The sequence below is a fragment of the Lichenostomus cassidix genome, chromosome 4, assembly GCF_008360975.1.
Source record: "Lichenostomus cassidix isolate B80296 chromosome 4, HeHo_3.0, whole genome shotgun sequence".
NCBI lineage: Eukaryota > Metazoa > Chordata > Aves > Passeriformes > Meliphagidae > Lichenostomus > Lichenostomus cassidix.
Window position 1 is genome coordinate 68,801,926 of NC_139484.1, and position 25,469 is coordinate 68,827,394.

At 37.3% G+C, this 25,469-nt stretch overlaps 1 protein-coding gene across 8 annotated transcripts in view; it reads left to right on the forward strand.

Annotated features, from left to right (window-relative positions):
- EVC2 (EvC ciliary complex subunit 2) overlaps positions 1–22,879 on the forward strand; it is a 65,505-nt gene extending 42,626 nt beyond the window's left edge. For 5 of the 8 annotated variants that reach the window (XM_085059792.1, XM_085059794.1, XM_085059788.1 and 2 more), the window contains 10 exons: positions 2,008–2,167; positions 3,430–3,890; positions 6,825–7,029; positions 8,313–8,435; positions 13,235–13,462; positions 15,193–15,401; positions 16,794–16,881; positions 19,758–19,951; positions 20,856–20,957; positions 21,458–22,879. In XM_085059792.1, coding sequence (XP_084915918.1) covers positions 2,008–2,167; positions 3,430–3,890; positions 6,825–7,029; positions 8,313–8,435; positions 13,235–13,462; positions 15,193–15,401; positions 16,794–16,881; positions 19,758–19,951; positions 20,856–20,957; positions 21,458–21,728 — 2,041 coding nt within the window. In that variant the 3' untranslated portion in view covers positions 21,729–22,879. Of the gene's footprint in view, positions 1–2,007; positions 2,168–3,429; positions 3,891–6,824; positions 7,030–8,312; positions 8,436–13,234; positions 13,463–15,192; positions 15,402–16,793; positions 16,882–18,613; positions 19,056–19,757; positions 19,952–20,855; positions 20,958–21,457 lie in introns of those variants that run through there. The other 3 variants (XM_085059791.1, XM_085059789.1, XM_085059796.1) reach the window with 3 other exon arrangements.
- The last annotated feature ends 2,590 nt before the right edge of the window (positions 22,880–25,469 follow it).

Below are 25,469 nucleotides of genomic sequence, written 5' to 3' on the forward strand. Positions count from 1 at the left end.
CTGCCAGGATTGAATCTCTTAGGAATTACCATAACACTGATTAATATAAGTTGGCACACAAACTGACATAGGCTTCTGTGGTGGGATACTGCATCACCTGCAGTTTTAGTTGTGGACATACTGGCTCTCTAAATAAATCAATTTAAATCATGTAGACCTTTTTTTCCTTAATCCTGAAAATAGGTAGCTCTATATCATCTTCCTATCATTCTATGTTGCATGACTTTTCTGAAACTTTCATTTGCTGTGTGGTTCCAGCACATCTATCTTTTTCTCTTGCAGACTCTTTTCACTGCTCTGGACAGGGATTTTAATTGGATGCAGCAAGCCTGGGTTTATTTCCTCAGTACAAGAAAGGATGAAGGTGTTAAAAATAATATCTTGGTTATTATCTTTCCTCCGTTCCTCACCATAATTAATTACCTTGGTGCTGTTGGGTGTTTTTTTGACAAAATTCTGAATTTTAACATCGATTAGTTTCAAGGCAGAAATTACTAGGTCAAGAATGATGTTTGGTGGATTACTCTCAATATACTGAGAGGTATTTTAATCCTCTTTGCAGATTAAAGAAATGCAATAGATAGACTTCGAAAAAGCTCTGGAAAAAGAGACTGTCTTTGGTTGACATAGCTGTGATAAAGCACATCTAGTTTCTATCCAGCACATACATTATATAGGGGATGATCTTGCTCAGATAGATGGAAAGATGTGAATTATTCTCCTTGAGCAGAAGATGGAAAGGTGTGAATTATGGGATCTAGCCATCATGGTTACAGTGGCTGCAAACAAGCTAATATAGTAATCTATTTTAGCACTTATTTTGAGGATTTCGGTTGTAATTAAGTTGGCACAATATCAATAAATCCTAATAAACCAAAATGAGACTCTCCTTTCTGGAGAAGGGCTTGCTTGCTACATTTAGCTGCTTCTTTAATTTAAGAATTGGGCCAGGTATCACACTGGAATGGAACCTTGAAAGCCCTGAATTCATCTGAGTCCTGGCTCTGTGTGTAATGTTCATGTCTTCAAAAAAATGGGGACTGGATAAGTAAACTAGAAGGTATCTGGATAACATCCAGGTTCAGCACAGGAATTGGTGCTTTCAGTTCAAAATTCCACGTTGACCTTTTCAACACCACATTTTGTAAGTCCACTGTACTTAATAGAAAGTACAAGTCAAACTGTACTGGAAGTCAAAGCTGTCCAACAGCCTGGTCTGAATTAAAATATTCTTTTATTCTTCTGTTGAATAAGAAAGGTTTGGGGAACTTCTAGTATAAATGTAATAGCAGGTAAGTTCTGAAATTCAATTTGAATTTGTGGAGAGGGAGATTTTTGTAACTGTTGCAGGCACTGTTGAGTTCTTGTTTTCTCTTTGATATTTAATATTGTAGCAACTGGAGGTAGACCATGGTATGGAACTGCATTTAAAAGGAGTGGGCTTATGACTGACAATTTGCTGTTTCTGATAATTGTATTTTGCTATTATTTTGAAACTTTTATAGGAAGTCTGAGTATAAATATTTTGTGAGTATGATTGTTTTGTATCTTAAAAATAATTTTTTGTTCTCTTTACTTGATTACAAAAGAGAAATGTGTTTTTAATGAGGAGAAGGAGTTGTAAAAGACATAAAATTGCATTCCAGGGGCATTAAATGAAAAAAAAAATTAAATATGAATAATATATAAGCTTTAAAATGTCTCATTTGAATATCACTTACATTACAAACTGAAGTGTAATTGGTTTTACACTTGCCTTCCCTTCCTTTCTTCCTTCTTTCTGTTTCCTTTTCATACACCTTCACAAAATGCCTCAATTCTGTGCTCATCTCTGAAATTGTCCTTCTGTTATCCCCTTTCTTCTTTAATTCTCCCAGGTGTCCCTGCTAAAGAAACAACGATCATTCTCTGTGTATTTTGCTGAGCCTTTTTATGGTACTAGTTGTCTCAGATATCCTTTTGCTCCTAAGAATTTGGGATAACAGGCTTCTAACACTGTTATTACAGAGCAGGTCATCTACCTGAAAGTCATTTGGGAATGCTGCTGGACCGAGCTGAGACTGAAATTAATTTTGTTAAACAGAAATTTGATCATGATTTAAAACAAGAAAAGCAGAAGCTTTGCCAGAAACTCATTACCAAGCGAAGGCGGGAAATGCTGCAAAAGGTAATTATTTTCAGCGTATTTATTTTCATAGGGCTTATCATGAATTAGAAATTGAATTAATTGAAAAATAAAATGTAGTTCTTACAACAGGGGTCAACCCTGCCGGGAACATGGTTGAAAATAAGTGTCAGTTGGTTTTAGCTGTGTACCACCATGTTCTGTAGTAGTCATGCAGTAATTCATAGCTTTCTTCTAGAAAAACCTGCAAAAAAGTAACTTAACTTCAGCTTAGCTGGAGAAACTTCTGAAGCCCCTCTGCTTAGTGTCCAAGGGGGTCATGACAAGCCTCTGTAAGATGCAGACAGGCAAAAGCCAGTGCAGGTTCAGGAGTTGGTGAGGGAGATGGCTCAGATGACAGTCACCATTTGCTGTGGGTTTCTGGCTATGTGTGACCTGAGTGACTTCGACAGCTCAGTTACAATTCAGCCACAAACCAAAACTATTTAAAAGATGTTCTACCTGTGGTTGCTTGTGGTAGAACTCAGCTATCTAAAAATCAAAGGTAACTCCAAAACATACAAGTCATCTCATAATGTAAATGACTTGCAGGTGATCTGAAAGGGAGTTGTTATTCAAAGATATACTTCAAAGTTAATCTTATTCTGCCTAAAAGATGTGGAAAAAACTATCTTGGATTAAATGGTATTTATTTTAGTTCACTCAAGTTAGGTGAGGTTGATCTTATCTTTTGTAGGATGTGTTTCAGTGCTGGGTGCTCTTTAACAGATACCAGTGTGAGCATAGAGAGCAGGCCTGCTGATGGCAATGTCATTTGTTGTATTTATTCTCAGTGTAGGTAGCTTTGGTTTAGCTTTCAAATGAAATTGCAAGATGGGGAAAATAAAAACAACCCACCACTTTTTTCCCCCTAATTTTTTAAAATTCTTTTCCTTCTTTGCTGTTTGATCCAGATTAATTTCTGGAATGCTGCTAGATCACTGAAGTTCAGCTAGTTGAGATTATGTCAAACCACATGATCATGCATTTGTTTAGATGTTAGCCCTTTTATCTAGAAACAGGCCATATTATCACAGCCTTTGTATCTGATAATAGTCTGAGTTATCACAGACCTGCTAGGTGCTCACAAAACCAACCTGTTGGTACAGAGCACTAGGTAAGCCTCTGGACATTGAAAAGAAGTTTCAAGGACACAGAAAAGCAAAAGACACTTCCTTTTGTGTTGCTGTGAAATTCATTCTTGAGCTAGAATTTGAGATGTTCCTTTTTCTTAACTTTGTTCTTCCTTTTGGTAAATGAATCAGCAGAAAGAGCTTCAGAAGGAGCAGCTGTCACTTACAGACCCCTTCAAAACTACTAATGAGATCACTCACTACCTGAGATGCTGGAAAAATCTTCTGAGTGATCACACCATTGAATTTGAAGAACTTACTGAAAAGCTTGACAATGAGGCCAGTGAAGAGCTCAAAGAGCTTCTATTTAGTCTAACAGAGAAAGCCACTGAAGAGCTTAAACGTGTTCAGTGTGCAGTGTTTGTGCAAGAACTGCTCAAGCTCAATGTGCCAAAATTGTTCCTGCTGGAAGCTGTGGAGGAGCACAAAAAAGAGATGGTTGTTAAACATGGACAGCTTGAAAGGGAAGAACGTGACAAGAGCATGGCTGCTGAAGAGCTGCTTGAGCTCACCAGGCAGAAGCTAAGCCAAGAGCTTGAAACAGGCATTTCAGAACAAAAGAAAATAAGGAGCTGGGAACAGTCAGTATTCATGCAAGTATCTCTCTTCATTTCTTTCTTAGTTACTATTGCAAATAGAAGAGCTCTAGGAGTTTTCACACCTTTCCAGTTGTAATTCCTAATGATCAGTTCTCTATTGGGCACTTAGAAATTGATTTTTTTTTCCAAGCACTCAGCCTATGTGGCATGAGTGGAAATCCCAGGAAACAGCAGTCTTGAAACTAAAAACATGAAATGAAACTTTTATACTTCCATTCATTCCATGAGAGATTTCACTTACACATCTTTCATTTTTATTCTCAGTCTATTCTTTGAGGTCCTGCACTTTGGAATTGCCAATTAGTATGTCAGACCTAATTGGCCCCACGTCCAAGTTCAATATATTCCTTCTAGCCACAAGTCAAGCCTTGCTCATTGGGTTTGTTTGAAGCTTTGCCCCAGTATTTCCACAGTCCCTAAGTACACAATGCAGTATCCTACCTCTCCAGCTCATGGCTCCACGTGTCAGACTCTGCTGCTCTGGCCTGCTGACAGAGTGGCCCTGGCACCAAGCCCTGAGCCAGACAGGCAGCATGGCACAGGCAGTGCTGCAGAGAGGATTTCTGGCTGCTGGAAGTGTTATGGTCATCGCTGCCTGCTACAGTGTGACCCTGGGGAGGTGGGAAAGCAGGTGGTGGCCTTGCCACAGCTGGGGGACCTTGCACAGGGACAGCCCATGGCTGTGGCCAGGAGTGGTTGTGCCTCTGAATGGGCAGCAAGGTCCCTGACAGATCAGGGAGTGTTTGCTAGCATTTCTTCTTAGCTTTCAAATACATTTCTGTCTGGTTGTTAGATTGCCTGAATATTTGCACTACTACATTTCCTATACTATTTCTATTTAATAAGAGACATTGTTAGAGATATGGGAACATGAAAAAATGAAACAGCAGCTTTAGGGGAAGCGACTGGAACAGGCAAACCTATAATAGGCTGTGTGGCCCTGAAGAAAATGTAGCAGGCATAAGAGATTGAACAGGGAGGGGGAAAAAAAAGAGAAAGGAAAAGAGACTGGTAAAAGGTTCTCCTTCATACTTCTTCTTTAAAGCAAAATAGATTTGTATGGGCAGTTTTATCCAGACAGAATCTTTATAAGTTTTTCTGCCACATGTTGTAAAACCAAATAACAGGAATATAAAAAGAAAATCTACCCATTACATTTGCTTTGTTCAGGGAACAAAATATACTCTTTCCCATTGTTCTAATCAGTTCTTTCCCATCGGTTCTAATTTCAAGGGCTTTGTATTTTATTCAGCATTTTAAATACTTTCCTATAAGTCATTTATATGTATTTTCCAGCTTCTCTTACTATGTCTTGTTTACATTGCTGAGAGCAGACCTGCAGGAATATGGAAATAGATTGTATGACCCAACAGGACTTTCCTGTTTCTAACTTAGAATTCTATAATAACTGTGTTCCAACCTGCAGCGTGCCTGTCGTATTTGTTAGATGTTATCTTTATTTGAAGCAACAGTAAGCTGCTTGGGTTTTTTTTGGTAAAATGCAAGAAAATTGTACAAAAAAATACAGCAACAACTGTCCTATCAAAAGCCCCTTTAAATCTGTCACTGTCTTTTTTCAGTCCATTGTCTGTCAATTATGGTATTTTGATGACAGATGCCAGCTCTCATGTTTATGTTCTCATCTGCTATCTGGTTTTCACAGAGAATTACTTTGAATGAAAGCTTTTCATTTTTGTTGCTTATCAAAGAGACCATGGGTTAGTCCAAAATATTTATGAAGATTGTTAATGCTTAAAATCCTTTTTAAATATAGACATGGAAAAACTCTATTTGCTGTACTTTATTTCAAGTCTCTGCCTATATATTTATATAGATGGATTTATAGCGTGGATTTTCTTCCATGAGTCTAAGACAACATGACAAATACTATAAATGGATATTTGGAGTTGTCTTAAAGTAATTTTTTGAAGGGAAAAAACCTCATGCATTAAAAATATATTAATTAAGAATATAATTGTTCTTTGCTGAATCAATAGATAGAAATAAGGAGTTCTTAACTCAAATATTTTAGAGAAATGATGAAGTAGTATAGGCCTGTTATATATTGAATGAAAGCATCACTGCTATTTAAACATGCAGTATAATATATTTTTCAATGAAAACTACTCTTTAAAAAACATGCTGTTCATGTTTTAAACACTAGCAGTTTTTTGTGGAATAAAACAAATCAAAGTATGCTATTTTTAATGAAATATTCTTGAGGATATAAGATAAGCAAGGTAAGAAGACAAATTTAATCTCAGGTTAATCAGAACTGAGCATGCTTTATCTTTAAGTCAACTTCAGTTTGACTCGATAAGTTCCTCAGAGATCTGTGTTGAGAACCTCACTTCCACAAAATGGGAACTTTGAGTAATTCAAATTACTGTTAAAATATATGTTGTTGTTCAGACTGCAAAGAGCCTTTTTACAAATAACAGCTGGAACCCTTGTGAATTGATGATGGAAGGGATGACACATGTGTTTATAACAGAGAGAGACTATTTTTTCCTTCTCAGTAGCTGTGCCTGCTAAGTGCTGAGAAAAGCACAGGAAGGCGTTTTGGGAAGCTTTTATCTTGATTTCAGCTGAAGTCCAGGAATTGTATTGTCTGAAGAGGTGGAAGGATTCTATTCATAGGAAATGTACTAAAAATATTAATTTCTTTTTAAAATATTCAAAAGCTGGTTTCCTTTGAAAATGGAGTTTTACAGTCCAGGAAATTCTGTATGCAGAATTTATATTATCCTCAAGGATATTTTGTGCTTGCTGAGCAGTTCATTGCTGTGTGTGGAATCCCTAACTGATACATGAAATACACCAAAAAAAGGATGATCACTGCTGACTAAAGTGTTTGTGTGCATGTCTCTTACGTTTTATGCAATATTGCAATATCATTGAACAGCAAATGGCTCTTTTTTTTAACAGGCAACTTCTAAGTTTACCCCTCTCACTCTCGGAAGAGGAGATGCTTAGAATGAGGCAAGAGTTGCACTGCTGCTTCTCCCAGGTGGACAGCAGCTTGGCTTGGCCCAAGATAAGAGCAAGAACCTTGCTTCAGGCTTTTGAGGTGGAGCAGAGGGACGCCGAGGTGCTGAAAGTTGATCAGAATTTAGCAGTGAGCAACAAACAGGTGGGAACAGTGTGGGGATGTGGGAGAGGTTCCTGGTGGTGCCTGTGGCTGCTGGCTTTGGCTGCACATCTGGGTCTGTGGTTCCTTCTCAGGTGCTACAGCAGTGCTCACTTTTCCTGTCTGCATGGACCAGTGGACTTAAGGATAATTGTTTGGGCAGCAGTTGGATAAATAGGTTTTTGCACATAAACCTGTGAATTTCTGCTGCTTTTGTGAAAGTTTTGGGAGTTTCTGAAAAGGAATGGCCTACATTGTTATTTCTGTTTGGGAAGGTAAAGTTCCTGAATTAGATGGCCTTTCTTGGCAAGAAATGAGGTGTGATTCTTAAAAAGATTTAAGTGTATGCAGACAGTTTGGGGTTTTTTCCCACATCTAAATGTGAAGAAGGTGAGGCATACTCAATGTCAGAGAAATGTTTTCAACAAGGAGTCTGTCTGCCTATCAAATCTAGCACATTTTTAAAGAACCCTGTGAGGGGTGTGTAATTCCTTCAGCAAAGTGTAAAAGCTGTGGAATCAGAAATAGTTTTCAGTTCTTATAAAGTATGGGGGAAAAAAGTGTTTTCTGTCTGAATTGTATCTAATACCATCTTAAAAAGGAGGACTTGCCCTTGCTTTGTTTTGGTTCGGTTATGTTTTCTAAACATGTAAACTACCTTGGGTTAATTGTGCTAGGAATTAGCCTAGTTCAAAGCCTTAATAGTTTTTAAAGTACTAAAGGAGGGAAATGACTTTGCAAAACCTTATAGTTGAACAGATGTTATCATTTCCCCAAGAGTACATATACTTAGTTGGTATTCTTGTAAAGAAATAGAAAGGTCAAGAATAATTTGATTACATGGAACAGTGCCTCTTAATATTATCATGGTTCATTTGTGATTCATAGGCTGTGTGTTGAAAACAATGTAGATCTTAAATTAATATTCTTTGTTCATTTTTAACTGTGCTGAGGAGACAATGTATCAGTTAAAATCTGCTCTTATTATCACTCCTAAAGCTTGTTTAAAATCAAATTTATATGCTACCAGTTTTCATGGAAAGGCTGAATATATAGTTCTACTTGAAAGAATTTTTAAAAAAATTCTAACTTTGTCTGAATGCCAAAAGGAATCATCTGAATGAATAGGCAGCACCTTCATTTCAGAAATACTTCCTCAGTGAAAGTCATATTTGCCAAGTGTTTCATTATTTTGTGGATGTGCCAATAATAGCAAGTAATAATCTTAACATTAGCATCCTCATATATCTCTTATAAATAAGGCATTTTTTCTCATCTTTTTACAGCAGCATTCTAAAATGGGAAAAACAGGGTCCAGGAATAGAAACAAGTTAGATATACTGAAGAAGTCTTTACAGGACAAAATTCTAATTTATGAAGACTCAGTGAAAGGTGAAAATTTGAATAGGGTAAGTACAAACTTTTCTGGACTGAGGTAAAAACCTAGATCTTTAGTAATTAAAGAATGACTGTATTCTATCAGTGTCAATAAGAACCAGATAAAAAAGGTGTAAGGTATAGTGGCATGATGCATCTCCCTACTCTTCCCTGCATTTATCAAGATGTTGTACTTCAAGCTTAATAGTTTTTCTTTGTTTTAATTGTTGCATCTTAGTTACAGAGCTGATTTCATTTCTTACCCCTTTTTCTTCCAGTGGTTCTGGGGCTTGCTGTATATAAGATTGAAAGACTCCCCTAGATCCTGTGGTCTTCTAGACTTTCAAAATATGGAAAATACTTCAATGCATGCTTTGCTTGAGCAACATTTAGTTCTTGGATTCTCTGCTAATGCTGCTGAAAACTCAAAAGTGGATTCTGAGATTCAAAAGCTTTTTGGGTAGGGTCTGAGTTTATTTTTACAGAGCTGAGTGGAAGGAAGTCTTGATTCTGATGGGTACCTTTTAAAGGTCTAAAGTTTATCCTTGAGAATGGAGTGGGACCAATCCTAATGTGGGATTTTGATGACTTTTTACTTCTCTTCCAGCAGATATTCCAACAGATCTTTCACATGTGTACAGTATGGGTAATACTAGTTTTTTTATGTCAAATGGATATGGCAATTTCAAGTTTGTTAGACATAGGTGGTGCACAGCTGTAAAAACTACACAGAACAAGCAGGTGTCACTGGTAATAAAATTGGTAGATAAAAAAATAGCTTCAAAAGTGATTACCATGTCATTTTTAGTACCAATTTAGACAAAAAGCCATTTTTATACCTCTTTCTTACTCTTTTTATACCTGTATCCTGAAAAATGCAAAATAATGTGTCAACATGTTAATTCAAAAATAATTTCACTTTTATTTGAGAGCAAAACATTGTTTGTATTGATTGCAGATGATAAAAGCAAATGTTTATGTAGTCCAATACCCAGTCTTTGAAAGTGAGAGCAGGAGCTTGGGCAGGAATGCAACGAGGAGGCAAGTGTGTTGTAGCACTCTTCGCTAGTTTAATAACTGTGGTCCAAGACTGCTCTGATCTTTTAGTGGCAGCATTTAAACTTTTGACTTCAGTACCTGATGCCCTGATCTTCAAAATTTAGGAGGTTTTGGTACTGTTACTTGAAAGTACATCAGATTATGGGCTAAGCTCTAGAGTTAAAAGAGTACCGAAAACTTGTTTAGGGTTTTTATTAGAATCTTGTTCTAAAATTGGAAATTTAGCCTCATTGTTCCAGTTTTATATGCACTATCTGGCATACCTTTTACTGTTCTAATTATATGGCTGCACATTAGTTACGAAAACCCAAATGTTTTGTGCACAGGCTTTTGAAGAAAGATTATTAATTTTTTTAATTATTGTTATTTATGTTTTAAATATGTGCCTCACCAAAACACTGAGTTAGGCTGGGATTTGCTGTCTCGTGCAATCTGTATCAAAGTTGTGACTTGTGGGATGTTCTGGGGGATTTTTTGTCTTTGATTTTGAATACTTGTGAACTACTGGGCTGTGAGCTTTAATGGGAGATGCTAAAGGTACTTTCTTTTCAGTACAAAGCACTCTATAGAAATCAAAAGGCTTCAAATTTACATTAATAGGTTTCTTGCAAAGAACATAGAAGATAGATGTATTAGACTATTATTATTATTGATTTTTTTCCTACAAAAAACTGAAACATAGAAACAAGCAATAGATATTTCCGGATCTATCCTAAGGTAAATGTCATGTTTCTTTTGAGCAAATACTGCAAGACAGCTCCGCTCTTTTTCTGCAAACTCCCAATTTTGACTATCTCTTTTGCTTCACTGTAAATATCTGCCTGCTCTGTTCCAAAAAAAAAGCTTATTTTTTATCATTTTGGTACCATAATGCCAGTACAATCTCTGAGTTAATTCTCCTTCTAACTCAAATATCCATATGTTTATTTGTAACCCATATGCTTACTTATTTTGTGTCACATACCTGCATTATTCCAGATTGATTTGTTAGATTAACAGTAATGTTCAGAGACAGTGTCTGTCTTTTAAGATGAAGCTATGTCAAAAGCATCAAGAAAATAAATCTGCCTCCGTTTGTGTCTCTAGGATGATTTCTTATTCTTGACTTGTTACTGGCTTAATTCAAATTAGTTCCTAAATATTTCCTGAAGGTAATCTATCTCTTGCATTCAAAGACATTCCAGATGATTCAGTGGAGACTTTGGAGACTATCACATGAGCAAAAGGATATCACAAGTATATTTAGTTCCAAATCACATTTTACATTTACCTCGCTCTCCTGGATAATAGAATTTGCATGATACACAGTCACTCTTAGCAGGTCTCTTGTAGATAATATTGCCAGAGAAAATTTATGGGCATCATGTTACATATTCATCATCTTAGGAATGTAAAAATTTGGTGGAAGTATCCTTAAATGCCCCTTCAAAACTATTCATAAATAGAGGCAATGATATATAATTGTGATTAACATGAGTAGGAAGCTAATAAGGTTTTTAGTGCCTTTAGTACCCCTAATTTCTATTTGTGCAGAGATATTACAAGAGGCAGAATCAAGTTGTGTGCCAATAGGAAGACATACAGTGTCTAAGGACTACAGATGACCTTTCTGGTATTGTAGTTCACACCAACAGGACAATCACTATTGGTCTTCATTATTTTCAGACTGGTGAAATGGGGGAGATTGACTGCATGTACAAAGGGGTACCACAGGATGCCTACTAGATAGTCATGTAAATATCCCAGTTAAATAGCTGTGCTCATCTCTGTCTGTTTAAGAGAGAGATCAAAGTTGATGGGATAAATGCTTTTCCATGGAATGCAAAGGTGAGTATCTGCTCTCAGAGGCCACAGTAGTTGTAAATTTGATGTGTTAGTTTGAAAACAAACAAGTGGGAGATTGCAAGTCAGGAATATAAATGTCATAGGAAAATTAAAAATAAGTGCAATAATACAAAGATAAACACTGACAGAGTCAGATACAACCTGACACCCTGTTAGGGGGGTGGCAGCATCCCAAGTGAAGTAGTTCAGTTGAAGCAGTGATCCTGTGGAAGGTCTGGTCTCTACCTGAAGGTCCAGTGGTGTTTCTTATCCTCTGGGAATCCAGTAGACAGGGTAACCTTGTGTCATTCAAGAGCCCAGGTTATATCCAGGTGGGAATGCTTGGCTCCTCCCTCCTGGGTGGAGCATCTCACAATAGGATGAGATAATTCCATGAGTCATGCAGTTGGTTCTTGATAGCTCATTGACAGTTATCAGGGGTGAGTCACAGCAGGAGATAACAGCTAATGCTGCACAGCTGGTGGTAATAGAATACTAAATACATCTATATTGTAACCTAGGACACTTGGCCAAAACTTAAAAGGTTTTATGTGCCTCCTTTGATGTCTGTGGTTCTTCCATTCTGTCACAGGCAGTATTTATTTGAGCATTGCTGTTAAAATACGTAATACTGGAAATTTCTGAAAATAGTCATTTTTGTTTTGGGGTTTTTTGGTGTGCTGTGAAACCTATCAGATTAGATTTGTCAGGATGAAGAGAGAGTTTAGAGATGGAGTGAGGAAAAACCTTGGGCTCTGGTACCCAGCAGTGTATGGATGGGCATATGGGGCAGCAATTGATGTCAACACCAAGTAGCAGAGTTGGAGCTCTCAGGGCTTCATGGGCTTTGTCTGTCTGTGTCTTGTCTCTTACAATCCAAGTCTTTGGACCCATGAGAATAGTACAGGGAGAGAGAAAGAAAACAAACTGGTGTTTCCTGTCTTTTGAATATTCAGCTACCTAAACGTTAAATATGCAGTGTAGCTATCATTGTCTAACCTAGACATCCAGCTGACATGTCAGTGGAAACCCCTTTCTTCGGATATGCTACCTACTGAGAAGTACCTTTTCCTTTTCTCTGGGTGTGAAGGGAGCTTAGAGTGCCAAGCTCAGATGGAAGGATCTAAAGAAGGAAATTGCAGCTGGTTACTGTCCACATTGTCCCACAGAGAAGTAGTCAGAGTGCAGTGTCCTTGGCTGTCAATGTCAGTGGTACAGCATGGAGAGCTCCTTGGTCACACTGTGTTGGATTGTGTGCCTGCACATGCTGCACTTGCCTTTCACCCTTGAATAGTTTCTGTGGATGTTCCATCAAATGTGTGGCAGCAACATAGTTACTGAGTTAAATCACTTTGATTTTGTGCTGTTTGATGTTGCTTCAATCCAGTTTTAATCTTACTTGAAATCCAATAGACTTTTGATTTACATTTTAACTTTGTTGTGTAAAAGAGGATTTTTAGTTATTTGCTCAAAGAGTAGTAGGTTGAATGTCATCAGTCAACATTAACTGACACTTGCCAATTTGAAACTAAATACAGTCTTTCTATAAGTTTAATTTTCTTTTTCTAAACAGAAGGGTATATTTTATCTTTGCCTTTAACTGTAGGTAATCACAGATTTATTTGTATTTCTCTCTTTTATTATAATAAAATTATATAGACCCTCTGATTTGGGTTAACATTTAATATTAAAGTTTTGACTACCCTAAAAGAAAGCCTAAACTCTTTACAGTGTTTGACTGTACTGTAATTCAGTTTTGATTACTCTAAAAGCTTGGATTTGAAGGTTAAAAGCACTTCTTAAAACAGTGTATTACATTATAAGATAACAGCACTGATTTCTTTGCTGCTATAATCCTGCTTGTTAATAAGAGACTATTAAAATCATAAGTGTGCATGTAAGATTTTCTGTTAATCTTTCTGTCTTTTGTTTTTGGTATTTTTTTTAGATTAAGTATGAGCTGCAGCTTGAAAAAGAGTGTCACCTGCGCAATCTGGAAAGTAAACTTGGAGAGTATATTGCTTCTTTAGCCTTTCAAAAGACTGTTAAAAAATCCAAAATGCTGGAGCTGTATACTGCTATCATAAATGTGCAAGCTTTGCTCTTTGAACAACTGAACACATCAAAAACCCTGTCAAAATTGGAATGTATTCAGATTTTAGAGGCACATAATCCTGTAAGTAATGTAGTTAAGAGAAAAAAATCCTGTTAGGAAACAGCAAGTATTGGAGTATCTTTGATTTAGCTGCTGCTTTGCAGCTTCTGGTGGCCCAGACTTTAATTTCTGTAATTATGTACACTTCAATGCATTCAATAAAAGACATAAAGAGAAGGAAAGTCTTAGAGCCAAGGTAGATAGTGTATTATTATTTTTTATTTTTGTTATAGTTGCATGCAGTCAAAGAAAAAGTAGTATTTTGGTGTCTAATTAATATTGTATTGATTGAAAGGAAGACAGCTGGGAAGTGATTGGGAGTCACAACTGGAATAGTAAATTATTGTGACTGTCTTACAGAGTTGCTCATGTTATAATGATGCCCAAATGCAAAATCCATAACCACATGATATGCTTCAATTATCAAGTTTTTAAAGATTATTTATACAGCCTTCTACCTGTCTATCTCCTTCCAAGCACACTCATGCAGTTTAAATAGTAGAAAATCTGGAAAAACCTCTTCCCTTCACCATATTTATTACATAACTGATACGTGCCAATTTTGTAATCCTTTTTTAATACTTCAGTGCTCCGTATTCATAAGGATTTTTTTTCTACATCTGCTATTTGGAACCATCCAAGTGAGGCTTGGGGAGAGCATTGGAGTAGAACAAACAAAATGGGTTTTTGAGAAAAACCTCTTTGCTAGAGGGCATCATTAGACAGCTATTGCTGTGAAAATTCCTTGTTAAATTTTCATGCAGTCATCTCTACAGAGTTTGTCATAGAGTGCCAGTTAGAATGCTTAATTGCCTCCAATTTTGCTTAAATTTGTATTAAATCTATAGGAAATAGTGAAATTTGTATGTAGATGGAGTATTTTTGCCTCTTATGTACTAAATATGAGGGGACTTTTCAGAGAGGTTGCTTTTAGCTTCTCTGTCCTTGAACAAGTGAAGAAAAAGGATTATAGAAGGGGCAGAAGTGAGACCTAGAATAGCTAACACTGGGTTAAATACAGCTGATGAGGCAGATGAAAAAGATAGGTTAAAATTCAGCATTTTTTCCAAGTTGCAAGTTCGGATGTGGGGCACAGAGATTGTAAACAGTGTAAAGGTTGAGGTGAGACAACAGTGATATTGGAAATGGGAATATGAAGCCTTCCTTCTGGTGCCCAGTTTGACTCTTTGACCAAAAGGAGATCTTTGGCAGGAGGGATCCAGTCCGCTCAAGACTTTGGGTTTTAACCCTTTGATTTTCAGAGCACTGTATTTGAACCCTATCAGACTAAATGTTTACTGTCTTTTAACTTAAATCCTGTTGTTAGCTGTTAATTTGGTCCAACTGAAACTAATTAGTCTGAGTTTCTCAAGCTGTTTCAGTGGGTTTATGCAGCTTACAGATTAATTGTTATGTTGGTATTCCTTAGTTTTGATCTCAGCCATGCTGACAGTGTATTTGCTGGATGTCCTCTGCAGTAGAAGGTTTCAGAGGGCATTGACTTTTAACAGAATGGAAATTGGGTCATAGATTTCCTCATTGTTCTGATATTCATAACGTGCCAGTCATGTTTACTGAAGCTGTGCAATGAATTGAAAAGTGTAATGACTACAAGTGGCTGGGTAGAATAAGAAATGAATGAAGTAATACCAGAAAATCTGATACCATCATCTTTTTTCTTCACTCCAAATGAAATTTGTTCTTTCAAGTTAAATTAGAACTTTTTATCATCATGCATTTTCAACCTCTAGGAGATTGAAGAACTTGACAGGAAGCTGGAGTATGAGATGTTGCATAAGGAGTCAGCACAGCAGCATCTAATGAGTAGGCAGAGGTGGATTCTGGATGGTTTGGGACTCTCAAATGAAGCTGTGGACACAAATGCAGAAAGACATGTGACAGTTCTGTTAAGACAGGCCATGAATAAATGTAGACAATTTATAAACCTGTACCAGCAAAGGTAAGTTCTTTGGTCTCAGGTTTTACTGTGTTACTGCAGTCCTTCTGGACCGTAAGATATCATGGAGAAACAGCAGATGGAATGTTCTGCTGTGCTGAGGGACTGTACCTCTGTGTTTGAGCACTGCCTTCTTGTGCTGTGGCCCAGAGCATAACTGAGGAGTCTTGGGAATATTGAAATAAGGAACATGAAATAATAATAACTTGGTAACATATAGATGGTGCTGTGTTGCATAGCAGTCACTATTTTTTGACAGGGATAGTGGAAAAATAATGATACTCCTTAATAGTAAGGAGGAAAAAATTTTTATCCTGTTACTTTGTCTCCCAAGAAGAGATGTAGGGACTTCAGAGAAATATGACCTGCTGGGGTCAGAGGAAGTAGCTGAGACAGTTTAAATTGAATTTCCATCTCCATTGTCATACTGTAGATTGAATTCCCTGGCACACAATTATTTTTGATGAGATGTATAAACTCTTCTTCAATTTCAATTTTCCCTGGCCAGTTCTTAAGTAAAGATATCAGTGACAAATAAAATGCCTCTCAGGAGGTATATAGAAATATCTGTCTTATCATAAAAGTTGACTAGCAAAAATGGGTGATAATTTGCAAAATTGCAGCCTATTGTATTACTTTCATTAGAGTTACAGGAGGTAGAAATGACATTTCCATGTCTATTGCACAGTATTATAAGCCTAGCACATTTCAAACTTCCTGTAATATCCTCAAAGTGTGCTTTGCATTAGAAAGAGTGTTTTCCATTGAACCACCGATATATTAAAAATGGCTGTGATAGTGGTAAATCTGTTTTAATTCTGAAAAGGCTGGAGCTCTACTCAGTTTAGATGAACATTTTTGCTGTTGCAGAAGTAGAGAGTCAGTAGAAGATCAGATAGGTCTTTGCAGGAGTATCCACAAGTGAGTAACCTATCGTGGAAGACTTCAAAGCAACTGGAACTAGTCATTACCTGAAAATGTATAGCAAGAAACAGGTTTTGTACTTTTGTACATTACAGGTTTTGTATATTATGTCACCATATTTTGGTCTAAGGAAAAAAAATCACCAGCAGTGCTACAAAAAGATCCACAACTTGACATAAAGTGTTGTGATGAAATTTAAAGAGGATGGGGACAGGTTGAATCACATTGCTTTGGAGTGATTCCCTATTTGAATTGTTCAAGATCATAGCCTTAGATTCTGCTCTGATGTTTGCTTGGAGGTTCAGGGAAGAAGGGGAGAGAATTTGGCATATTTTAGAAGTTACACTGCTCACAGCAGCTTTGCTGACAGACAGATATGCTTCCCGAATGGGTGACCTTCAGATTTTGTTCCCTATAATACAGTCATTGCACTTGGGAAGATTTCAGTGTTAATTCTGCTTTTCATTTCAGTTTGAGAGATGAGCAATGGAATTGCGTGGTGCTTGAAGATATCCTGGAAAATATAGAAACGGATGCATTTTTGGCAATTTATACTCAGGTAAGCATGAAATTGAACAAAGCTTCCAGGTTTAAATTGCAGCTGTATCTGGATATCAACTTTTCTTTTTTGGGAACCATTAGAGATGTATTTAGAGTTACTCTCTGCTAGTAGTTGCTACCAGTTTGCAGCCTATACTGTCAGTCACTTCACTTAATTCTGACCTGCTTTCAGCCTTTTGAGTTTTACTGAGTTGTTCTTCTGTTTGTTCACTTATAAATCCTTTCAGGGTTTGTCCTGTTGCATTTCATTCTGTGAAAAACTAAAGTGCCTGATTTTCTGCTTAAAAGACAGATTTACAGCTTGATTTTCATGTAATGAAATAAGGGTTTTGTTTAGATTTTGATGAGTGTTAGGAATGATTTGCACTGATTATATTTCAAAATTAAATGATAGAAGGACTGCTAGTAAAAATTTCTAGTATCATTACTCATTCATGTTTTCACAAAGAGCATCTTGTCTTCAGGTAATTTGCTGTCCACTGGCTGCTTGTCAGTCCTACAAAGGCCTTAAAAAATGAATCTGTTGACTGACCCCAGTTTTTATCTTCCAGCATTCAATAAGATATGTAGCTAGCATCAAAATAAACCTGGTGGAGCAGCTTTCTGCATCCAGGTATCTTGCCTTGGGGACAAGTGTGGTCACAGTCCCCTGTATCATGAATTGGGAGCTTCAGGGAGCACCATGTCAAGGAAGGACTACTTTAGTCCAAGGATCTCTCAGCTTTTCCTGTATCTCTGTTTCTGCTGAGTCACTCCAGAGATCTGTTCCATAACCTTACCAAGCACCAAGGTCAGGCTGACAGCTGTCTAGTTCCTCAGATCCTCATCCCAGCCCTTCTGGGCTGATGGGTATTCCACTTGATAACCTCCAGTCAACTGGCACCCCTCCAGTTAGCCAGGAGTGCTGGTGAATGATGGAAAATGCCCCAGTGAACACTTGTGCCCGTTTGCTCAGTCCCCTTGGGTGGATCCCATCCAGCCCCACTGACTTCTGTGTGTCTGAGTGGTGTAGCAGCTGACTGAGCAGTTCCCCTTGGATTATGGCAATTTGTCTTCCCAGGATGCTTGTTAGGTTTCTCTGATGCAGATACATTGTGAAAGGGCTTCTCAACAGCATGGCATGCATTTTGTAAGTTGAGAAGTTAAAGTCATTGTTTTGCAAATTACCAATTTCATTGGTAAGATTCTCTGAAGAAATAATTTATTTGTGTAAATATGCATCAAATATACCGTTGGGATTTTTGTGTTTGTATTTTTTAATAAAAAAAGTGTAGCCCAGAGATACCCTGCAACATACTTTATTGAAATTCCATACCTATACATATTTACCCTGCAGATATTGAAACAAAATTTCTGTTTTCAGGAAGGATAATAGTCTAACAACTCCCAGGTATATTTCCAAACCTGACTACTCTTAGTTCAACTGTAAAGAAGTATAGTCTTAGTAAAATATTAACTTATTATTTTATTAAGGCTCATGAGGTTACACAGTCCTACTTTTGGAGGTGCTTATCCTGTGAACTGATACTGGAAATTTATTTTTAAATCTCTTTTCCCCTTGATTTTCTTGCAATTTGTAGAACACATTACATTGACAAATGTTATGAAACTATAGCTATCTTACACTCATACTTTTATTTAAATAATATTTCCCCCTTAAGACTAGTTTTCAGAGCTGTAGATGGCACTCTCTCTGAAAAGAAAAGTTTTTCCTGTATTTCATGTTTCAGCTTACATCCTTATCAAGATCAGATCTAGGTCAAGAAGAGATTTACTTGAATGACACTGAGTTCAGGATCAGCAGCCCCTGGCTGAGATGTTACTTTTGAATAAACTCATAGCTGTAGCCCCAGGTACACTAATTGCATTTTAGATACAGCAGATGATGCAGGCAGACTGGCATGTGGAAACAGCACAGGAAGCTTGAAATACAGCATGGCTCAAGTTCATTGATTCTTGCATCTGTTGTTTAAATACACATTGCTCAGTCCAAACACTTAAAAGCAATTCTGCTGTTGGTAATCTACAATTCATTCCTGATTTTATTTTGTCGATATTCTAGGAATACAGATGAGGTTGTTGGTGGCACAAGTAGCACTTGTAACCATTTATTATCATAGGAAAGGGAGTTCCTGACCTTTGTGGTATTTTACCAATAGCGTACCTGAAAAATCAACTCATCTCATGCTGGAGGGCTTTTGATCTGACCATTCCTGTGTTTGCACACACATTTGCTTCTTTCCACTTCTGCAAACTGTTCTGGGTATCTGTGAGCATCTGGAAATGGTGCTCAGTGCTGGGTCATGTTCACACACCAGCACTCCCTTTGCTGTGCATGTGCCAGGTGCATCAGGCTGATGGGCACCTGTGCCACTTCTGGGATTGTTGACAGCTTTCTGGCACCCTAGAGAATTGTTTAACTGTCACTTCTGCTGTGCTAGAAAAGTTTTAAGGGTTGTCTCTCAGTCCAGGTAATAGCTGGTGCAGAAAGGTAAGGGTCAGAGAAAAGAACATTTTAAAGAGGAAACTGCTACAGAAGAAAGCAGCACTAAAGTTAGAATATAGTTGCATTGTGACTTTTCAGACCAAAGGGAATCAAGTACATGCCCTTAGCAAATATGGCAAAATCAACTGGTTATTTGGCATTTACATTGCCTAACTCCCAAATGAAATGGACAGCCATGATATGGTGTGGGTAGAAACAGTGAACATGGAAGTGTGACCACTTGACACCCAAATTGTCACTACTAAAATAATCTCCAGTAATATTTTTTGTTTCCATAATGACTATTTATTTAATAACAGTAATTAAAGTTGGCTAACATTTATTTTCAATGCTAAATTTATCTGTCTTTTACTCATTTAATCCTCTAGGAGCTCCGTCTGGCGGGTTATTTAGCTAAACTGACAAGGGTGCCAATGGGAATGTTGCACAGGGTCCTGAACTTGCTGCTGCCCTCCAGCTCACAAAGTGAGGTTCTTTCTGTCCTCGATTCCATCAGTAAATATTCAGATGGTGGTGTTGAAAGTGACAGTAATGCAGATGAGTCTGGCAGCTATAAGAAAAGGTAGGTGTGATGTTTTCCGGTAGACCACTGCTAGACAAGATTGTTGCTTTATGTATATATATTTTTGCTGGACAGTGAGACTGACAGCAATAGGAAAAAATCACAGGTGCATAAGTTTACTTTTGAAATATTTTTCTGGGGTAAAAATACTTTGAAACTGCTACCTTATTTTGTGAAATATTTTAACTATAATAAATCGATGGATAAAAAGTTTAAAAAAATTATGAGTTCATTAGTTAAACAGTTACTTAATAGATTTATAAATCTGGTTCCGATAATTTTTTTTTTGTTGCCTGAATTGGAGTTTTTAAAAATATTTTCTTTCCACTTTTTTATTTATAATAAATAAATGTGTTCATAACACACTGGGTTTTATATGTCTGTGACTCTTAAATACGCAAAGGAGATCCTCCTTCCTAGTAATGGAAGTTTTAACCTTGCAGATGTCTGTCCCTTTAGTAGTTAATTACTGAAGTTCCAAGTGGCCACTGTGTTTCCCATTTCTCACAGACACAGGTAGACTCCCAGGGCCTTCATCACTCCAGTTTAGCCCCATTAACATGAGCTGAAATCTCTGCAATAGCACCAAGGGATGCTCCTAGGCTTGCTCTCCCAACTCCCTGCCATGACTTGGGAAGGAGACAAAAGCAGATGTTGTGGCACTGAGCCCTCTAGTTGGCAGATGTGAGCTGTCAAGGAGCAGATAAAAGTCCTTGGGACCATGCCCTGAGATGTGACCTCAGCTGACTTAAATGATTTGTAGCAGCAAAAGTACTTAAACACTCTTACTGACTCTATTTATGGTGTTGCTGTCATGGATTTGGTAGCTAAGGTCAGAAAGAGGAGAAAAATGTGTGTATTTGGGGATTTGCTGCTGGGAATTTTTCCTTTCCTGTTCCTTCAGGAAGAACCAAGAGCTGTGGCAAACACTGGAGAACAAAGTAAAGCAAGATCTGATCAACAGAAGTTTAGAAAAGATCCCTTCTCTAAACAAGAGAAAGGACAGGTAAGGAGAAAACCAGAACAAACATATCTGGGTTATTTTTTTTTTTAATTTAGAGTTTATTTGATGTCCAAAGCTGCTTCTAAAACTGCTAGAAATCAGAAAATTAGTTCATAAGTATGCATTTTCTAATATTATTCTATCTAATGCTTGTGTTTCCTACAACGTACTTACACATAATAAGCAGTATAGTAAATGCCTAAAAAGATTTTTCTTTTGTGCATAGCCACAGAATTCTCATATTTTCATGTACATTGCTCATTTTCTCTGTTCAGTTATTTTAAGATTACTTTTCCTTTTGCAATTTTGTATCTCATAAAATGATACATGAATTATTGCGGATTAGAATGAAACTTGCAATTCTCTGTGTTCAAATATGATTTTCTTCAGCTTCCAAAGCCACCACTTCTATGGCAAGATATGATGTAGGAAGTTATGCACTTTTTGCCTCAGTTTTCATTTTTCAACTCTTTTTTTTTTTTTTTTTTTTTTCATTAATGTAGCCTGGTAAAGAAGAAGCAACTTGCTCTCTTGGAAAGAGCAGCATTCATTCATCTTGGATGTTCACCTGCACATCCTCATATGGAACAGCCTTGTCCACCTGTTTCTCTGAACTCTGCAACTGCTGAAGCCATAGAACTGTTAGACACAGGGGAGAAGATATTTTTGTTCCGTGAGCCAAGTGATCCAATACCTGCTTTGCATAATTTTCCAAGGAAAAAGAAGAACTTTCTTAACTCTAAAAAGGCTGCTCGAGCAAACATGGACTCATAGGAACAACTTCCATCTAAAGCATCAGTTAGGGGAGAGGAAGTTATTTAAAATCCAGAAATGATGAGAAAGAATGAAGTGTATGGTTCAAATAACATGTACTGTTTTAGTCTGATTTGTCTGATATTGGAAATAGATGTAATTTTAGAATGGCACAGTTAGTGATGTGCATCTTGCATTTTTTAATTCTTGTCAGTGTTTGTTGCACTAGGTGAAGTATGGGTGTTCTATGATGCACATTCTGGCAGGCAAGACTCTGTGTTCTTTCAGTACATTTTGGTCATTTTTGCACTGATTTTACTGTGGCTGTATTTTCATAATTTATATAGAAACTTTATTTATTATGTATAGTAGGTACCGATTTACTATTCTTGTATTTATATTTTTGTGGTAAACTACAGTATAGCAGATGACGTGAAGAGATGAAGTGGATGAACCACAAGTCCTCTATTCCCTGATTTTATGTTATTCTAGTTAATTTACTGTTTAATATTGTGTTGTTAATAGGCTTTGCATGTTACTCCCACAGTCTGTGTTCTACAGTGACAGCTGGCAGTCCAGATCTTCAGCACATGTGTGTGTGCCTTACATCCTTGAGTGACTTCAGCTTTTTGCTGTTGTTTCTAAACTTACTTCAGTTGAACTCTGAGTGTGGCCACAGTTTGAAACTGTTAAATATTTACAACCTGATGCAGTCTTTCTCTTGGTGAAGCAGTGCATCACATTTGCTCAGCAGAAAAGTGAAAAATGTAAATGAGCAGGTAATGCTTTCAGAAGCTCTTTTGATTGCAGTGCTGCCAGTATTCACAATTTTAGGTATTTTTGAAGTTCTTATTCCTGAATTTCTCTAAATTGATGAGAATATAATTTTACATTTCAAAAAAAGTTAATTTTTAAACCTTTCTAGTTGACTCAAAGAATCCTATAAATATGAACCCTAGAAAGAGGAACAGGAAAAAGCTAATTAAAATAACCACATATGTTTGTTAATATTTTATATTATTTAAGCCTGTTTTGAGGGGGTTTTAACTGTATTGGAATGGTATGCTCTGAGGCTCCTGTGATCATATATTTTGTATTTTTGTATGTACAGATCTGTGTCTTTTTATTAATAGGATGCCTATTATTTTAAAAAGTAAAATGTTACAATGTAAGTGTGTCTGCAGTTGGCATTTTTTCCCCACTTCTCTGACAAGTTTAAATATTCATCCCCCAGTAAACAACAACTAGTGTTTCCTATCACTTTTAGCATTAGAAAATGTATGCATTAATTAGACTGACAGTGCTAATTATTATTTGATTGCATTCTTCAGTCTTTTCATGGAAGTATTTGCTGTCACAGAAAGAGGAGTCTGTCAGGGTTGTGGGAGTTCAGAGTTGCTGTGTTTATTTCATCCCCAAGGCACAGGTGGGTGAAGCAGGGGCTGTCCTGCCCTGGAGGTGAGGCAGAGCTGGAGAGGAGGAGCCTCAGGTGTTTCAGAAAGAGGTTTGGCCCCAGGCAAGAAAGCAGTGTGAAAACCTGGACTCTGCTCATGGCTGCAAGGAGCACTTGAAAGCTGAAGTGCCTTGTTGAATGTCAGTCTCTTCCAAGATTCCTTTGCAAGCCCAGACTCTTCACTGTTACAATATAATAGCGAAATGACAGTAACTCATCACAGATGAGGATGGAGGCCAATAGCTCTAATAGGTTACAATAATAAAATGCAACATCTGAATATTGATTGCAATATCAATTTATTATCCTTAATAGATAATCTGTATGTCTAATGATAGAAAGCTGATTTGTAACTCTCACCCCCCATCACAAATCTGAAGCAGTTTAGTGATTGTAACTGTTCTAGCAGAGAAAGTCATTCCCTGCTATGAGTCACTCTCCTATCATGCAATACATATTCAAAGAAACATCCAGATCTTAACATCTCTTGTGCCTTATGAAAGAAGTACTAACTAGAAAACAGCTCACTTCAGAAAAGAGTTGACTTAGGTTCAGCTTTGAGTCATTTGGAGGACAGAGGAGGGCCAGCTGTTGATTGGGCAGTCTTGTGTGTACCATAGGTATTACCATCCTTATTTCACAGCTGAAGTCTCCCAAGGAATGTGTGTGTGGGACAACCATTCAGATTCTTCCCACTTAGCTTTGCATTCATCAATAAGTAAAACAAGGACAAATTCTTAAGTGTTTGAAACATTGTCCAAATCAACAGTGTTCCCCTGGAAGTTTGTTGCTTCTCCTGTTGCCCCTGACAATTCCCAGTGTACTCCCATCTCCATTGCACTGTTGTCTTCCCTCAGCCTGAAGCCGTTGGACAAGGAGCCAAAACATACCAACAACAAGCAAAAATAACTGTCCTTGGGCAGTGATGCTTTAATCCACACAGTAAAAAACAATTTACTGGCAATGGTAAATTTTATTGAAGAAATTATTCTCCTTGCTAGACTAATAAACTGTAGCTTTGTAATGATTTTTTTCAAAATGCACCTCAGTGATGTTAGCTTGCAGCTAACAGCCCTCGTGCTCAGGGTTCAGGATTTTCAGGAGGCTTAGTTATGCACAGGCTCCTCAGCATTATCAACAACCCACCTTTCTGCTCACCTTGCTGTATTTTTGGCTTGGGATATTTGGATACCAGATTAGCATGCAATACATATTTCTCACTCTGTTAAGCTTTTATATAAAAGATTACATTTTAAAGGTTGGTGGTTTTTTAATAAAAAGGATCCCACGTGGTGAAAAACGTTTTAGGGAAGATTTGCAAAAAATGTCCTGCAGTGATTGAGGTGAAAATGCTTCTGTGAAACAAGTGGGTTGAGATTTCCTATCACAAATTTAATTTCTCTAGCCTTGGTATTAAGTATGAATTTCTTATAAAGTAGAATACACATGCTAAGCCTAATGAAGAATAATTCATACCAAGAGTGAATACCTGGATGTTCTGGGAGAGAGTGTCAAAAGTCAATCTATTGTAAACAAAAGTGAAAATACCTATATGGACCTGGCACTTCACTACAGAAAAATGTAAAAATGGAAGTAAAAGGCTTGACACCTTTGTGGAAATAATTGTTATATTTAATAGGTAACTTTTATCTTCACTGATTGCTATAACTGTTTTGGGTTTATATGATTTTTTAAAGTGATAATGTCTCTTCAATAAGGTCGATCCTGCAAAATACTTGTCTGCCTTATTTGAACCTGGGGAACTCATGCTGCTTTCTTTCATTATCTGGTATTTACCCAGCTGCTATTTTAACAACTTCATTTCTTCTGGGGAATGTTAAGTTTTTATGCTGTTACCTTGGTACAACCCAGTGCTAATAATTACACTGCCTTTCATCAACAGCTCCAGCTTCCTGAGAGACTGACAGAGGGATTTTCAAAGCATCAAATGCCAAGTCCACTCATCTGTTGCCCCGTGCTGTGCTGATGTAGCTGGTGCAGCCATAGGTGTACCAGCATAAAGCTTATTTTCCTTGCTGACTTATAAAAGCTGTATTGTCATAGGCTGTTGAGAGCTGTGGGAGAGTTCATGTGAATAGCAGTATTGTGCAAGTGATGAACATTATCCTCCTGGCTGAGTGCTCCAGGTAGGATCCAGCCTTTTCCGCCTTCTGTTTCTCCACTCCAAGATCTGAAAATGACTGGCAAAGGCCACCAGCTGAGGTCTTTAGTGCTGTCTTTCCACTTGTTTCCTTGTTTTTCACAGGGAGCAAGGCAGGGAAAGTCAGTCAGACTCCACACTTGTGAAA